The sequence below is a fragment of the Phalacrocorax aristotelis genome, chromosome 3, assembly GCF_949628215.1.
Source record: "Phalacrocorax aristotelis chromosome 3, bGulAri2.1, whole genome shotgun sequence".
Taxonomy (NCBI): Eukaryota; Metazoa; Chordata; class Aves; order Suliformes; family Phalacrocoracidae; genus Phalacrocorax; species Phalacrocorax aristotelis.
The window spans coordinates 125748823-125767287 of NC_134278.1; the positions used below are offsets into that span (position 1 = coordinate 125748823).

The window sequence follows — 18465 nt, forward strand, 5'->3', positions numbered from 1 at the left end:
GGTGTCTTGTCCGAGTAAGATGCCTGAAGTAATTAAGGGATTAGTGATGCCTTCGGGGCACAGCCTTATTTTGCAAAAAGCAGCCGGGAGCTGTGCATTCCCGAAGGAGGGGGAACCTGAGAGGAATTCTCTTTTTCCCAAATATGCTGAAGACAATACTGCCATCCCAATGGACTTGGGCAGAATGGCAGTGTAACGGGGCGGTCAGGGAACAAGGCCATGGCATCCTATTACAAGGAGTGTACCTCCTGCCATCTGGGGAGCGGCAATGGTTGTACCAGACCCTCGTTCTGAATATAGAAAAGAGAAAGGACATTCCCTCCATGCTCCCAGGGCACCTGTAGGAATGCCTGTCCCCATCCAGCCCCCTACAGCTTTGGGTGCCAGTTTTACAGAAATAAATAACTACAATGATACTTGAAAATGCTGTTAAATAGCTTGATCATTTTAACAGTTGTTGAACAGAAAAGTCAGGAAATGACCGTATTCTTAACAACTTTTTACAGCCAGAGATGACTTATAAATTGTACAATTAACAAGGGTGCATCTGGGAGGGAATTCTGTTTTCACAACATGCAAAACTGATTAAGTGGTAGCACTTCCCCTGAACACGTTTGTACATCTCATAGGGAAACACACTGTCTAATACTCTCCCACACTTTTATTTCACCATTAAGCATTAGGCATGTACAGAATTGAGTAAGGAAAAAAACACAACCAAACAAAAAGTATCAATAAACATAAACGGTTGTAAAACCCAGATAGACAAATGCAGCATTAAGTTGATCCTGACTTAATAAAGTCTGCATGAAGAACACAAGTCAAGATTTGACTGAACTTCATTGGACTTGAAGATTTTTATATATACATTTTTTTTAAGGGGGTGCGAGGCAGGATTGCCATTAGAAACTTGAAAATAAACCCAAAATGCAGCCATCTTTTAAACTACTGTCTGGGCCACTTATGAGAGGGTAGAATTGGTTATTTTTGCTCCTGAACTGGAATTCTGTAAATGTCAGCTGGGACTACAGGAAATTTCCTTGAAATTCTAGATAACCCTTCTTATACTGCAGCTGGAGAGAGGGATGTCTGGGGGTAGGGAGAGAGCACCTGCTTAATCCCTCTGCCTTATAAATCGTCAGCACCCATGTTGAATCACCCCTGGACACACCCAGCTGGGTCACCGACAGCAAAGATATTTCTACACAACCCAGGCAGGGCACACCTACATTTTGGGCAGGGCTCTGTCTGTTACACCAGGGCTCAGTTCCAGATACTGAGTTGCTCTCTAGGTAGAGGAGTCCACACCACACTCTGCAAGACTGAGATCTCAAACAGATTTGACAGTTAAATGCTTTTACGTGGTGTAACTAGGATCAGAGTCAGACCACCTAACTTCCAAATACCCAGATTAGAACTTGATGTTAACTACACATCTGTTCAATATTTTGAATGGATCGGCTTGTGAACTGAATAAACAAGAACCCTCCTATCTCGTTTTTCACATTTTAGAGTATTACCAGCTTTACCTTGCTTACCCTGAAGGCTCCCGTAAAGCCTCCAGGGGCTAAAGCAGGAAGGACAGACTCAAAAACATCTGCAAAATGTTGTAATGTTTTGTTAAAGTAAAAGCCTTAGAGTTTACAGGCAAGAAAAGCTCTTCATCTTCTGCAGGATTCCACAGCTGCCAAGATGTCTTGCAAAATGCTGTTTCTGTTTTCCTTACTAACCTAGAGAAAGAGAAATTAAAACCGATGTAATTTGGTGAATAACCTCTATATCAGTGTTTACTTCAAAAACAAACAAAGCAGAAATTCAAATTTATTTATTTCTCAGTGGAGGAATGTTGAGTGTTAAACACCTGCCACCTTCTGCCACTGAGAACACAATAAGCTAAACCCACAAACCTGCATATGTAATTGAATATTCAGTGATCTTTTTTATTTAATTACCCATGGTATTTTGCAGTATTATTCAGGGCTTGAATAACTAACAAGAATCACTTGAAGAACCAGCACGTACTTTTGTCATTACTAGAAATCGGTTTTAATTGCCAAATATAATTTTCCTACTATAAAGTGTAGCTCTTATGCCTTCAGTACTTGAAATGGTTGTATTTATTAGGATGACAGACCTAGTCAAAAACATCTGCAATGAAAAAAATTAGAACAGGCTTAGCAGCATGACTCTGTATTCTGAGAAACCTTAGCATTGCAGGATAGAAACACCTTGAAAAAGAAATAAAGACTACCTGAGAAAGTGGGGGGGGGGGCTTTTGTAGCACACTGAGATACGCCTTTGGCTGAGCAGTCCATGGAAATGTGAACTGTAAGACCAGTACGTGTGAAAATCCATATACCCCAGTGTGCCATCTTCTGCCAGGCCCATCTGCACTGCAGCACGTGCAGTTAACCGTCAACTGCCAAGGAAATGCTAGCACTTGCTAGTCAGCTTAGCTCCCAGGTGCAGCAACAACAGAGCACAGAGCTGGCAGGGGTGGGTGTGGGGGTGTCTGGGGGTGGGGTGGGGTGTAAATCACCCCTTTTTGATAGACTGGGTCCTGCATTCAAATCAACCAAATCCTGGGGATATGGCTGGGGTAGTGAAAGGGTTAACAAGCACTTGTGGAATGCCAGCAAAAGCCTAATTTTAAAAAGCCTAAGAAATTTTCCCCACTGTTCAGATCCCTACAGGGAGGGCAGAAAGACATCAGACAAAGGCAGATGAGCTTTTGTAAGTAAGTAAGCAAGTAAAAAGTAAGTGCGTTCAAATATTTAACAAAGTTTGAGAAATGCTGTTTGTGAAGGAAGGGGAGACACCACACTATGCATGGCATAAAACTTTAAAACTCTCTACCAGCAAGGCTTCACTGCATTCCCTGTAGCTTCATTTAAGATCTGAGCACATGGGTTTGCATCCCCTCCAGTACTACAGCTGATACTGAACAGGAGAAAGTTTGGGGTTTGTTTTTCGGATTTGTTGTTTTGCTGGGTTTTTGTTTGTTTGTTTGTTTGTTTTTAAATAGGTGACAGCCCTACCTGGAGAATTTGGCCCTAGGAGCCTACTGCTATTTACAGTCACAGACATCCTATCCAAATGCTGGACACCAACTCCATAGAACCTAGAGATGGTGATCTCACTTATGCCACTTGAAATCAAGAGAGCAGATCAACATGGGAATGATGAAAAAGTGACATTAAAAAAAAAGGGGGTGGGAACGAAGGGAAGACCTGCCTGAAAATGTTGCTCTTTTTATTGAGTATCATTCCAAGCCAATAATAAGATAAACAGAAAACCCCACAATAACAAAAAAAGCAAGACAACAAAGAATGGAACTGCTCTTCAGCAAGGCTATTGAGAGACCTCAAGGTAAACAAGGCACAGAGCATAGATCAGCCAAACTCTAAATCTCCCAGCAAGCGTCCTGACATCCTGACTTTCAAAGGACGCCCTGAACATTTAATAGCTCTTCTCACTGTCTCGCAGCCAACAAAAAAACAATACTACATTTTATCTGTCCCTTTGCCATACCTACATGCCAGAAGTCCAGTGAGAGCAGCAGAGAGAAAGTGCCAAGTGCTGGGAAATTTTCACAAGTGTTTTACAAAGGCTGCTTGAGAGATATAAGTCTCCTCTTAAGATCTGGAGACATTCTGTGCAGGCAGCTTTCCCAGAGAAAACAAATCTCCCAGTATCTGTACTGAATCTACAAACAGATGGGTAGATTTTTAGACAGGGAGTTGAAAATAACTGTAGATGCTGCTTATACTAAGCATCTCAGTAATTTGGAGGAAACTACCTCCTAGACTCAAAGCAGGCAAGAGCAGAGGACAAAGCTTTCTTCGCCGAACTGTTAAAGCACTGTCAAGGAAACTCCTCTTGTACAGTGTGTTCAAAGGGAACCTTTTCTTCTGATCCATTTAGCTATTTATTTTCTTTCTTAAAAGGCATATGCAACCAAACCTCACTAATGAGTTTCATGGAAGCAAAATTAATAGATGGGAAAATGGAAGAAAATCAGTATGTGCCAGCTGCTAATGATAATCTGATCCTATTTATGACACCATGTCTGCAGAACTACACAGACCCGGGCAGTACAAAAAGAGCCTCTGTAGTTTCACGGGAAAGTTCAGTTCCCAGCAAAATGGAATTGGGCAACAATGGAAAGAAATGTGTTAAATATCAGAGCTCCTATCGTTAAGTGCTCTGAACATAATAAATTAAACATTTGGGAGAAAATCCTCAACTGCTTTTAGGGCATCTGAGCCCATTTACACCAACTGAATATGCTTTCAAGACAGAAGGGACTGTAAAACCCCAAAGAGCTGTCTCTATGTGCTTCGTGCCAAACATCAGAACTGCCCTTGTGACACTAAGAAAAGGATGAGAAAACTCTACCGAATTACTTGAATGCAGCCTAACTCCATATTAAGTGACAGAGCAGGCAGAACGTTTTTGGAAGGTAGCCACCTACTTCTGCACACTTCCAGGCACCATAAAAGTTAGTAAGAAATTACCTACCATGAGCTATTTGGGCACTCCAGGTTCTCCCCATGCCACAGCCCCTGAAGAACAGAGCTGGTGATCCAGTATTTACTTCAGCTAGTAACACCACTGACGCCCCATGGGCAGGTTCTGCTCCTGCTCATGCACACATCTTAACTAGCTGGGAAGGAGCATGTACTGTGTCACTGGAGCAAGCGAGTCAGATGCTCTCCTGCACAAACCTTCAGAGTAGCAGGTCTCTGCCACCTGGGAACTACCAGAGTCTGTCAGACGTTTCACACCCATGCTTTTGGCTAATGGATTCACCAGAGAGCTCTGTTCAAAGAAACCTGCACGTCCTAATCCCAGCAGCATAAACAGGATGGCTTATTCTTTGAGTGAAGTTTGTTGGGTTTTTTTTAGCTAGAGGAAACATTGCTCCATTGAAATTTACAGGAAGACACTTGCTGGTTGTAGCCAGTACTTAAGGGAAAGTTGTATTGGCAGACTGATACCCAGGGCTGAGTGGCACATGCCTTCACCTGCTAAAAAGAGACAGCAGAAGCCTCAAAAAGCTTTCTTGAAAAGCCAAATGCTGTTTTCTAGCACTCCGTTTCCTACCCTGAGAGGACCAAATGCAGCCCAAGTACTGAACGACTGTTACTTTCAGTGAGGCATTCTCCATTTCTTCTTCCCCAGCCCTACCACTGTAAAGCAAGTCATATAAAATTCACATCCAGGTGCATCCCTGTTCAGTAGCCTGACAACTAACACACATCAGCATGTCAGTCGGAAACCTGGGTTTTATCTATGAAAGGACAGATTCCTTTCATAGGAAAAGATTCCTATGTGAGGAGAGGAATCTTCTCTCGTCTGTGTGCCTAAGTTTGCTTTAGTACTTAACTAAACAGGCATTTAATTTAAAAAACAGAAATTGAAGATGGTGATGGTACCACCAAGCAAAAGAAAGCTGAGGAACTTTTCCAAGCACTGCAGTTTTATTAATCTCACTTTGAAGGGGAAAAAAGAAGCTGGAGGCTTTGCTTGCTCTGCAGTAATTAAGCTAATTCAGTATAAAGTTGTTGAGAGAGTGTTTTCTCCTTCCTAATTCACTTGGATGAAAACAAAGTAAGCATTCTCACTGTGCTGTGCATCTGATAAAGAACAGGCTGCAACAGTATACTGCTCTACAACATGGTACCCCTGTTAGTAAGCCAGGATGTGTTTAAGTCCCACTTACTGAATTTATAATTACAGAGATGCCCAGTTCAGTTTTGTATATATACCTTTATTCTCTACTACGAATAGTACACACTGAGCAGAAAAATAAATCAAAGGAGTGGGGCCTGCATTTAGCTTGTTTTTGTGAAGCATCCAGGACAATTACAGATGTTAAGGAAACCTCAAGCATGTATTCCTGTGAACAGGCTATGTTTTGTTGCGGTATATTTTCGAGAACCTCCCTGTAGCTGATCAGAAATGCACTTTGAGGCCCTAATATTCTGAAAATTATGTCTGTAAAAATAACATAATGAATTCCAAAATTGGTTCACTGACTCCAGAAAAAGTACGCTTCGTTTACAAGTGTCTTCCTTCTAGAAATTGTTTTCTACAAATTCCCCTGCTGCCTTAAAATTTGTTTTTTTTTCTCTTGAATATGATTACTGGTAATATTTCTGCAAGCCAGTCTGGAAAAAAAAAAAAAATCTGACTGTACTTTAAAGGCTTTAACTCTTAGGAATAATGAATACTTGTACGGCAATAACACTACAGCAAGAAAACCTTTTAAAACAAATGTATCATTACTTCTACAGCCCCTCACAAGCAAAGCCAGCTGTGTGAGACTGCTACAGTAAGTACCATGTGATGTTTTTTTTACTGAGGTGAACACCTGCCCATTAAGAATAAAATGGGAACTAAAAAGCTTATTTCATACAAGCTACCCACAGCTATCAATTGGTAGTAACAATTAGTTTTTAAACAGAGCCAAATACAAACCAGCAACCTAGAACAGAAGGCTTTTTAAGGATATTAAATATTACTCACATTGAACACTTTAACATCTTTCCTACTTCTTATTTCTTCAACAAGATCCAGTGGCTTTCCCTTAGGTACGGGAATAGTTCCAAGCACCACCGTCCCTGAGCCAGCCAGCGTTTGACGAACAGCTTGAATAAAAGCCTGGCTGAAGAGTTCCATTTTACCGACCTCATCTATGACACAAATTTTTTTCTCTGCATCACCGCCATGGTTTGCCTGTGGAAAAGTGCATCAAGAGACTGTAAACAACGCAGAACTTAGACCAAACAACCAAAATAGTTTCTATGCTAATAAAAGAAATACCTCCAAAAGAAACCAATTCAATTGTAATATTGGGGAAAGTGGAAGAGTCAAAGCTGCTGCTGGTAACTGACACACTTATAAATCAATCGTTTCTGTTTCAGCACAGAGTTTTGGAAAGATGAAAATATATGTACAGCATAAACACCAACTACAACAGGAAATACCCATATTGGTTTTCCTTCAAAGCAGAATTCTCACAGTGGTCCCATACAAGCTATTTGACAATTAAGAACTGCACTTTGCCTACTGACAGCTCTCAATCAATCTGAGGGGCACCAATTTTCCAGAACTTCACTCTATCATCAAATTATGCATTTAAAATAGATCAATATGCACACAAGTATTGAAATAAAGACTTGCATTATATCTAGATTTGGAAGTTTCTCCTTTTGTAGCTGGGTCAAAACCAGCGATTCCCTCAAAAGTAGATTTCTTCAAAGCTGTCTGGATAACAACCAAGCCGTTTCCAAGCCTCTCTCACATCAGAGCACTCATTTTCCATTTCTTTGTCAAGTACAGCTTACTCTATAGTCCCAGCCATCCCCCTGGGTCGTAGGATAAGCACCATACGAATGATTAACCACATTTGACGTTTGTTTCCTTTTTTCATGCAGTGAATACCGTGCCAACAGTACCATGCTGCACACTGGCGTGAGCAGCAGGGGAGTCTAGGACAGAACAAGGGCGATTGCCACTGAGGGAAAGACAACTCGGAAAGCAGAGGAACTATTCAACAGAAAAGGAAGCACACTGCCTATCCTCTCTTGGTAAAAGTAACTGAGAACTGTACTCCAATATTTATAGAGGTGAAGAGTAAAACAACTCAAGTCAAAACATCACTGTAGAGGCATGAATATATACCAATACCAGCCATATTATACAGAACGAAAAAAAGAAAAAAAAAAAGGAAAACAACTGAAATGTGTTCCCTTGTGAAGGCAAAGTATTTGCTTCTGGGAAAGTGGAAGAACTGTATAACATACATCCTAAAATCTTTTCAAGCTAAATCCCTGCTGAGTAGCTGTTTTACCTAAAATCCTTTCATAGATCAGTGAGTTAAAAATGCCAATACTAGTCATGAGGTTACGCACCGAGAAACAGTATTCTGCTGTGAAAAAATCCTTAGTCCTGCCTGGTAAAGCTTCTAGAACCAGAGAGATCATCCATGGTAGGACCTACTCCTGTTCTCACTGGACTGAATGAGATGTAAGCCTTAAGAGCTGAAGCTGAAGTCCTCGAGGCTAAACGGGAACATGCCCACTCTGTGCTGTTATCTGATCAAACCAGACCATACCCATGACTCTCCTGTCCTCATTCTTCATTTGCCTCTTCTTTTTCAGTTCTACGATCTTCCTCACTCTCCTCCTCTCCCTTTTGTGCCACCTACATGCATGACCACATTCCCACAAAACTGATTAACAGCGCTTTCAGTGAGAACAGGGTCAGGCACTGTCCGACCCTGCCGGCCCCTTTGCTTCTTCTCTTCACTCTCTGTACTTGCAGAAAGCTATATACCAACCAGAAAAATTCAACACTGCTAACACCCTTCTAGCAAGATCTCTCCTGGACTTCACATTAATGCAGCAGTAAAAGCATTCTGAGTACAGCCTTTTTTATTAAACTATCTATTTACTAACATAGTAAATCAAGTTACAGTGAAATTAAACATTTAAAAATTGTCCCATTTTATTCATATTTCCTTTTTCCCTTGCCCCCAATGTCTTTGCTTTCCTATCCTCAGCCTTTAAAGTTATTTGAGAAAAACAAGAATCAGATCCTCGATCCCATTTTTGCTCCTTGCACCTCTTTGGTTTTTTGTTCTTTCTAAGTTAAGAAGTCCCTTCTTCCATGGCCCCTTGAGCTTTGGCAGCGTAGAAAAATCACAATAGGATTTTTTTAGTAGCACAGTTCAGCAGCTGCTGCACACTGTTTGTGAAATGTTATTGCCAAAATCCGATCTGTTCTTGTTTAATTTTGGAGAGGGGAAAGGTTGGACTGAGACAGAAGAAGGAGAAGGAAAAAGGCAGTAACAGAACGTTAGGAAAAGAATAGGAAAAAGACTCTCTGGAAAGTCTTGTCACAGTCAGAGGACTCCTTGTGCCGCAGGCTAAATCCCAAAATACCAGGCTGCTATTATCAGTTAAAACCTACCAGTCTGCAGGTACTTATACAGTGGTAATCAAAAATAACCACTGGATTCAAGAAACAAATGCTTCTACTGGAAAAAGATAGGAATCAGAGCAAGAGGAAAAGGAGAAAAGGTTGTCAAGGAGAAGAGCAGCAGCAAAAGCCTTTTTCTTGGGCCCACTGACCCCACCCAGTTCTGTGTGGTAAGCCACTCACACATTTTGCTTTCCAATATGCCAGACAGTGGCATAGGAAGAAACTTCCTATCGACTACTTCTCAAGCCAAGGAGGTCCTGCTCACAGGATGATGTCAGATCAAGAGTGAGAGGGGATAGCTATCTCTCCAACACCGTAATAAGCACAAGAGAACAAGCCAGATTTGCCCCTCCAGCTGCCGGATCCTGAAGTCAATCAGAATCAGCAATACCCAAGAAACAGGCCATTTATTAATATCAAAAACTAGTGCTCTAGAAGGGCCTTCCAATAACACTGATTATCACAAAGCATCCATTTTTCAGCAGGTTTCATAGAATACTCACATTTCTCAGCATAGGTAGAACCAACTGCTCAAATGAAACAAGGTCTACGACATACTGTCCAACCCGATATTCACGTCTTGAAGTAGAAGAATCAGAGCTGAATTTGAAAAAGAAATACACAACTTCTTTTAAGAAATTAGTTTAGTGAGAATTCACTGCAGTCATTTCAAGTAGATTTATGAGAAGTTATCCTAATAAGTCAAATTCCCTTAATTCTTCTAAGAAAAAGAAAGAAACTCTGTAAACCATCCATTAAGTCATATTGCAGATAGCATGCTTTCAGGTAATAAATATACCGTAAGCTATGTTCACAACTACGTAAGCTCAAATTTGAACAGTGTATAGAAGGACAATGGGATCTAAAAGCCAGCAGGTATATTTACACTGAAATCAAAATACATGCCTGCAGTTCAGATCTTTGTTTATGTGACACTACCAACAGCATTGCAGCGGTAGCCCAAATCTCAGTAGGGGCTGCAAAACTCTTGAACAATCTTGGCAAAAAACTCAGTTTGCATGTGCTGCATCACACTATCCTAGGTAAACCTCCTTTATTAGCAGTGTACAAATTGTTTAGATCAACTATGTCTGAATGAGGTGCTAACATCACACCTGGACCTAGACTAAGTTTGGCACAAAGCGTGAAAAGCTAAGCCTAGTGAATCAGGAAAGACTGTCAGCCCCTCTGTACTTCAGAGGCCTCCCTCTTAGTGGGGCTCTGAAACCCTCCTCTTAAAATTCACGTGTGGGTTTTTCTGGGCCAGCCAGTGGCTCTTTAAAACAATGTTATATGCAGTTTCCCACTTCTGACTCCACAAATTAGCTGGTGGAAAGAAAAAAATCTTCCTCCCTGCCTGCAATAAGCTACTTACTGTATCCCAAAGAGACTCGGCCTCACAATAAAAAGCTCAGCAGCGCTTCCTCTCTATCTAGTGTAAAATAGGCAACAAGAGAGAACACCTTTCCCTCCCACATTTTCAATATTTCACTATGCAATAGAGGCACTGTCCACATACATAATACAGGTATCAGCCAGGACACAAGAACTGAACAAAGAACCTGACCACGAAAGCCATACATATGCTGGAAATTACCTTCTGGAGGAGCATTTAACATGCTGACAGACTGGAGCAAAGCATAAAACAATAAGCCACCCACAGTTATTAAGACCTCAGTACCTGACTCTAGATAAAGGTCCTCGTTTTCCAGACAATGTGACAACATCAAATCCTGTTCTCCTGCCACCTTCTCTAACTTCCTCTGTGTAAAATCCATCAATGGGAATGCCTGAGGATTTTAGAGCTTGAGTGACTTTCTGGATCAAAGTAGTCTTTCCAACCCCTAAAAATAAAGAGGGAACAAAAAGCACACGGGATTAATCATCTTCTTCACTAAAAGCCCATTTGCAAACACCACAGTAATGATTCAGTTCAGCAGGAACACTGATTACTTTTTAAGTTTGCAAATATTTTTTTTTATTAATGGTAGGAAAATAAAGAACAGAAGCAGCTTTTAAAGTTCATCTTGTACTGACACTGTAATGTTTCATTAGCCTTTAAGAAGTATGTCTACAGTGAAGTCACAACAGAATGGTAAAAACATCCCAGGCTACCAGTGAACTTGTTAGCTTAGACAATGCACAGGCAGGCCACAAAGCTTGCCCCAAGGCAGGTGAATACACGAGAGCCATACTGTTACACAACTGATACCCAAGCTAGCTGGAAGACTGATGAATCTCCCTTTCTACCACTGCTGTTCACTACTGTTTAAGAACAGAGCTGAGTTTGTCCCCGTTAGATCATAAGGTCAAAACTGGCTGCTAGTACCATGAGCCTAACTGGCACACTACTTCTATTGATATCCTAGAAATTAGAAGCACGCCATGCCCCTGAGATATCAGGTTGTACCTGGCAAAAAGTATCTCCACCAATAGAAAAATGCTTCTTATGGTAATTGGAGCAAAAGAGGTTTTGACTAAGTACTGGGAAAAGCTTTTTTACCATGAGGACAACCAAGCCCTGGAACAGGTTGCCCAGAGAGCCTATACAGTCTTGACATCCTCTGAGGTTCTCAAGACCTGACTAGATAAAGCCTTGACCGACCTGGTCTGGCCTCAGAGCTGACCCACCTTTCTACCTCCTGAAGTCCCTTCTCACATGAATTATCCTGTGGTCCTATAATCCATTTTCTTACCCTAAGACAGATCCTTGAAAACCTCGCCACCTGATGTCTCCTAGCAGTGGCTGATGTACTTTCTACAATGTGAATGTTGGCCGTGTCCCAGACATCCTCTTAGTTCCCACAAAGGAGCTATTTCTTCTCCTTTGCCATTGTACAGTACATCCCTTGACAATCTCCTTTTAAACTCAACTTTATTGCCTCTCACAAAATTTAGTGTTATCACTTCATTTTTAATCATTGTGGTAAAAAAAAAAAAATCAGAAGATAGAAGATATCCTGCAGAATAAACCTTTAAATTCCTGGAGACAAGGAATATAGACCGAATGTGAGGCGCCTAAAGATGCCAACAGAAATATTTTCAATGTGCACATAACAAATTCTTCCCTCAGATTTTAAGAAGATTTAGGAACTACTTTCTTAACAGTCAAGGAAAGGCTGGACAATAGAAAGGTTAGACTAGATGATCCCTGAGGTCCCTTCCAACCTGTGATTCTGTGAAAAAATCAATGGCAAAATATTCTGTGGCTTCAAGGGCACCTGGTCAAACTATTAAGCAAACTTTTCAAAATTGAAGCCAAAGGGATTCCGGGCATTTGAAGAACAGTAAAATGACAAGTGTGGCACCATCAATATCTACCATCTCTACAAGTGAATTTATACTAATTTGGCTAAGCAGATTCACTATCTCTAATTTGGTTACCTTCATTCAGTGAATTGCCAGAAAGCTCAAATGACTCAAACTAAGTTTAAGAAAGCTTAAAGTTATACATTTAGCTAATCAAAACAGTACACTCAATATCAGTTAAATAAACAGAGACAAGGCCTAAGCAGGCCTAACCTCTGCCTCCCCCAAAGGGCTGCCTTTATTCAGTGGATCGAAAGACAGAATGAAGTGAATGGAAGGTATTGCTATCTCAGCCTAGCAATAGCATTTTAAATTCATTCCGAACAAGACAGGTATCTGCAAAAGGTTCACAATAACGAGAATTAGGTCCACTGCTTTACTTCCAGACCACATAAGAAAGATTAGCAATCATAACCGGTTTATTTAACAGCCTTATAGTTCGACCCTCATACTCTAAACCACTCTACGTCCACAATAATCAGATTCCCCTTCCATGATAAACTACTCCACCACTTCAACCAAGGCCTGCCCATCTGAGATACCAATTATTACCTATAACCGAACATTACTTAGGCTGGAAGTGCTAAATCGCTACAGTTAAGTTACAGGAAAGATGAGTACTCAGAAATTATTAATGGCTGCAGTTTAACTGAAGCAGGATTAGTTGCCCACGAGGTTCTTTTCTCCCCAACATTGAACTGCAGGGCAGGAGCCAGGAACAGAGCAGCAGCGTCTGGAATCATACGTGAGATGGGACTGGACGGAGACCTAAACCGGACTTCCATTAGGAACAAATTAATGAACGCAGCAGCTCCGACCTCGACAGGCGACACCCGGGTCGGGGAGCAGCCGTCGGCCGGCAGCCGGGGTTACCCCGCAGGCAGCTGCCGGGCCCGGCTGCAGCAGGAGGCGCTCCCGGGGTTCCCTCACGCCCTGGGCCGGTGCTGGGGCCCGCCAGCCGGTGCCTTCCCCTGGCCCTCAGCGCGGCCCCTTAGGCCAGGCCAGGCCAGGCCAGGCCAGGCCAGGCCAGGGCCCGAGGCGGCCCCAGCGGACGCGCCGCCTCACCTCGCCCCGCTCCCTGGGCTCCTCCTGCCCCCGTTACCTGGGGGTCCCGTGAGAAAAACGTGCTTGGACATGGCGAGGGGCCACAGGCCGCGCTCCGCCTTCTCCCCCACCCGACGCGGCCCCGCTGGCGGGAGGAGCGCCGCGGCGCATCGCCCCCTCGCTCCGCCCCTGGCCCGGCCCCGCACCGCCTCCGCCGGCTGGGCCTGGGGTTGTGCTGACTTCGGCGCGGTGCTTCGCTTCGCAGGGAGCCGCGGTAAAGCGGCGTGAGCTCTGCCGCCCCCCCCTCCCGCCCCTCATAGCGGCGCCCCGGGAGGTGCCTGACATGGAGGTTCTGGTGGCCTTGAATCACAGCGACGACGCGCCATTTTCATCGGCCGGTCCCTGGCGGGGGTTGGCGCGCCAGCCTTGGCAGCTGCTGAGGGGAGCCCGGCCTCTCCCGTGGCAGTCCCCGGGCAGGGATTGCTCCATAAACCGTGGCGGGCCGGGGTCTGCCCGCCCCGAGGGCGGGAGCCGCCGCGGGCTGAAGGCGCGGGCGGCGGGAGCCGAGGGACGGGCCTTCCCCGCCCTGTGGCGGACCCGGAGGCGCGGCCCAGGGCCGGGCCGCTGCCCGGGTATTCCCCAGAAGATGGACGCTATTTAAGGTTAGGGGAGAGGGGAAAAAAGACATTATTTCCTAAATGTGGGTCAGCATTTTCTTTTTCCAGTCAGCTTGACCCGTTTAATTTCTGAATATGTTAAGAAAGCTTTCCCTAGAGCTTTTTACCCGTTTCAGTAAACAACATGCTCTGGGATGCGGCAAACAGCCAATTAAAAGACAAGCGGGTTGTCTGATACCTCGATGCAGACAGCAAATGTAACTGGGGAGTTAATATACAGCTAGGGGGTTGTTACAAATCTGCACGAATTGGGTCACAAATGAAAAGCTTTGGCAGGTTTAACAAAGACACTGACAGACATCTGTCTGCATCCCAACGCGCCTTATGCCTGTGACCTCCTTATTTAGAGTAGGGTGTTGGAAAGCTGTAAGAGAGCAGGGAAAAGGATTTTCGTGCAGAGGGCTGTCGTGCACAGGCTGAGGCGATGCCCTGCCACCGAGGCATATGGATCCCCACCTGGCCGTAAGCACCAAAATGTTTACCCAGAAATACTGAGCTATGACACGGATACGTCCTGGTTATTGCTTGCTTCAGCTAGAATGGTTCTCTTCAGGTTCAGCACATCTTTGTCTGGCTTTCATTTGCAGTAATTTCCCAAGGATTTAAAGGTTATTCATCATTTTCACAAAGATAATGAGTATCCTTTTCAGACAGATGAAATGTGTAGATCAGCAGGTAGAGTGTACATTACAATGGACAGGTATTTCCATAAATTGAACAAAATGTTTCTGATGTGTACATCACACATGGCCACTCTTCCTTGTATTGTTTTCTAGTCTCGGCAGGATGAAGAGCAGCCCTCTACTTAGTGACTCTGCATCTTTAAATATGCGGTTCTTTCAGGTCAGCTAGGAGCAGGGCCTGTTCTACAACAGTGGGTCATCTGAAAGTGTGAGGGACACAGTCAGCTGTTTCACTGCATAATAAGAATTCCTTGTACCACTGTGCTTCTGGCTTCTGAGGAAAGCAAACCTCTCTTTCAGTCTCCAGTTACACTCCAGTTAAGGGTCTGCACTCCTGTGAGGTAGAGATTATGATCACCACTTTCAGAAGGAGAAATTGCAACAAAGAGATGTTAAAAGGTGGAGTTAAGAAATAATGCGTTTGGTCCCTCCGGTGGCATGCAGCTCCAGAGCTGATGCCTAGGATCCCAAGACAGTATGGCAGGTAAGGAAGTTGTCTTGCAGAAGTGATCAGAACTAGTGCAGCTTGCCAGTAGGAAATGTGGGGAAGATGCTTAGGAACACTCCCTATCCCTAAATCTGGAGCAATGTTTCAGGATGGTAGAGGAGTATTTCTCTTCAGATGGCATTTATAAACCAGAACCTTTTATAGCTGCTCTGTAATTGCAGGTGAAAAACTTCTGCTTTATGTAATAGGCTGACATTTAGTCAGGTGGTAGGAAACATGTATCCTCTTCAGCTGCAGCCTCAATTTAAGGGAGTTGAAATCCATATTGTCTATTTACCAGGAAAGTACCCTTATAACTAAATTCACAGGCTTTTCCTGTTATGGCTGAGGCATGGCACAAATTCAAGCTGATTGGGCCAGACAGAGTACAGTTAAGATGTTAACGTAGAGGAGAGAAGATCTAGGTTCCACCCTCAGCAGCATTGTACAGTCACTGGATATATTACGTATGGTCATTTCACTGGATATATTGCATATGATCAGAACGCTTCTGTTTTATGTAAAATCTGGGGAGTCATCAGAAGCAAATTTTAAGCAGACCAGGGATTGTTTGTATCACAGCTTAGAACATCTGTACCTTTATTTGTCCTAACTATTTCACTGGATCTGCCCAGGGGTCATTTCAGAGGGGAGATCTGTCGTGGTTTAGCCCCAGTCAGCAACCGAGCACCACGCAGCCGCTCACTCACTCCCCCCCGGTGGGACGGGGGAGAGAATCAGAAGAGTAAAAGTGAGGCAACTCATGGTTTGAGATAAAGACAGTTTAATAGGTAAAGCAAAAGCTGTGCAGAAGCAAAGCAAAACAAGGCATTCATTCACTCCTTCCCATGGGCAGGCAGGTGTTCAGCCATCCCCAGGAAAGCAGGGCTCCATCACGCATAATTGTTACTTGGGGAGAAAAACGCCATCACTCCAAACATCCCCCCCTCCTTCTTCTTCCCCAGCTTTATATACTGAGAATGACGTCATATGGTGTGGGACATCCCTGGGGTCAGTTGGGGTCAGCTGCCCTGGCTGTGTCCCCTTGCAGCTTCTTGTGCCCCTGGCAGAGCATGGGGAGCCGAAAAAGTCCTTGACCAGTGTAAGCGCTACTTAGCAACAACTAAAACATCTCCACATTATCACCGCTGTTTCCAGCAAAAATCCAAAACATAGTCTCATACTAGCTACTACGAAGAAATTTAACTCTATCCCAGCTGAAACCAGGACAAGATCATAACTCCGAATTCTTGTGTGCCTATTCTTTGTTTTCACCGATGACTACATTTAGTTAATTTATCTTTTATTTTTTTTAATTTATCACACTGCATAGTGACTTTTTTCCCCTCATTTCACGTGAGCAGTGTGGAACATGTTTCATGCTTAAATAATTAAAAAACTTGGCAGCTTTGGCAGCACTCTTGGAGGGTAGGAGGGTAGAGAGGTAACAAAGACAGCTTTCCATGTCATCTAAAATGAAAACTGCATTTTCATAGTTTACATTCCAGTACTTTGTTTTGGTTTTTTTTCAGGAGCAATGAAATTGTGATGTTAACTTAACGGCTTCCTGTGGGTGTGTGTCAGGCATCTTTAATCTAAAGAAAGAACCACAGAGAAGAACTGCATATTTACTAGACTATTAACACAAGAACAACACTTTATAACTATTTACTTCACCCTTGCCCTGAACTTCCTGCACAGAGCTTACTGTGATTGATTTTACAGGTAGGTTTTCTATATAATATTAAACTATTTCAGTCTCTTGGCTGGTCGCCCAGGCAGGCCACATAAAGAGACCCACACCATGTTGTTTTGTTTGACATGGAGTTTTGCTAGGTTTTATAAATCAACTTTTCATTTTCAGAAGTGCATGTGGAGAATTTTAGGGCTATGACTACTGTTTGACAGAACCCTTGATTTCTGGTACCATAGCCTACCGGTTTCATGCTGTTTTCAGATGCAGGACTCTGACAGTTATTTCACTGTGTGACTAAGACCTTGGTCTTGCAAACAAATGTATTAGTAAAGCAGTTGCAGCATGAAGGCTTAAATTAGTTAGCATTCCACTTTGATCCCCGTTGTAATTTGTACCATAAAATGTTCTCTCCTGGATGATCTGTCTAGGTTGAAGTAATTTAAATGCACCAAAACTAAGACATAATTGTGCCAGTTGTGCTTTTGTAGAGTTTTGCTGTTAAGAGGATCTTATGTTTGCTAAATGAATTGCAAGTTTTATGTATATTTCCTCAGAGATTTACCTTTTAGGTTTGTTTCCTTTGATATATTTAATCTATAATCTAGTGACTGCATAGAACCTGCAGGTTGTTCAAGAAGCATGAGCTGCAGCATGCAAGTTGTCTTCTCTGTAGCTATATGCTGTAACCAGTAGTCTTTGGAGTCAGCCTGTGTGCTCTCCTGAGCATGAGATTTTTGCATTCTTGGCTGAAGATGGTTAGCTGCAATAAGTAGAAACAGCACATACCCTAGCAGTGTAGGTCACTCTAAAAGAAAACAGACAACAGGAGTTTTACTCCTTTTAGGATCAGGAGAGAAAACCCCAGATTTTCCTCTTCCAATATGGGTAGCTTAATTAGTAGTCATTTATTCCTAAAAGGTTGCCAGCTTAAAATATTTTCCTGTCCAACTACCTAGACTGTTTTTGCTAGGTGAGGGTGAGTTAAATTCAGCTCATGCTTGTTGGGCAAGGTCAGGAAATAAATATTTACAAAAGTCCAGTGCCTGGAAAAGACCCCCCTCTGGAATACCAGGGGCAGGTTGTGATTCTGAGTGACCTGTGGAGACCTTGGAAGGACCTGCCATTCATTGTTACAAACTGTTAGCTAATCCTGGGGAAGCCTGCATTTATTGCTGGATGTTCACTAAAAAAAAAACTTGGATAAAGTCCTAGACCTTTATGTTGAATGGGGTAAAATTAATTAATTGCAAGTTTCCAGACCAGTGGCTAAGAAAAGAGGTCATTTATGATATTTACGGTATTCCCTAGAGTATAAAATGGAAGGAATTAGAGTGTAATCTACCATCTCTGACTGGCACCCTCAAGTGGGCAGTAGTTTAGATTTCAGCACTCTGCCTCAGGGAAGGCTCAGCACATTACTTTAGCCCTTGGTGTATCTGGTGTTAGGTTTGGGGTTTTTTGCCCCTCATAGGAGAGAGAATGGTTAGGTTGAAACCCTTTTCTTGCTCTCCAGTAGACCTTGTCTGTTTTATTTATGGTACCTCAAGTTTGTATAGCATTTTGTTTATGTCAGGATAG

The 18465-nt window shown here is 43.0% G+C and overlaps 1 protein-coding gene and 1 long non-coding RNA gene across 5 annotated transcripts in view; one reads left to right on the top strand and one right to left on the bottom strand.

Moving 5' to 3' along the window:
* Positions 1–1592: 1592 nt before the first annotated feature.
* On the bottom strand, positions 1593–13926 carry NTPCR (nucleoside-triphosphatase, cancer-related). 2 transcript variants are annotated; one of them, XM_075089482.1, is made up of 5 exons: positions 13688–13926; positions 10673–10835; positions 9495–9591; positions 6532–6741; positions 1593–1730 (listed from the first exon to the last, which is right to left on the bottom strand). In XM_075089482.1, the coding sequence occupies exons 1-5, from the start codon at positions 13734–13736 to the stop codon at positions 1662–1664; spliced, it is 588 nt and encodes a 195-aa protein (XP_074945583.1). In that variant the 5' UTR covers positions 13737–13926; the 3' UTR covers positions 1593–1661. The 2 variants fall into 2 exon arrangements, with proteins under 2 accessions (XP_074945583.1, XP_074945584.1); XM_075089483.1 differs by lacking the exon at positions 13688–13926 and adding an exon at positions 13403–13547.
* Positions 13847–18465, top strand: part of LOC142055476 (uncharacterized) — an 89945-nt gene continuing 85326 nt past the window's right edge. For all 3 annotated transcript variants that reach the window (XR_012659943.1, XR_012659942.1, XR_012659941.1), the window contains exons 1-2: positions 13847–14006; positions 16724–16916. This is a non-coding gene — a long non-coding RNA (uncharacterized LOC142055476). The remainder of the gene's footprint in view (positions 14007–16723; positions 16917–18465) is intronic.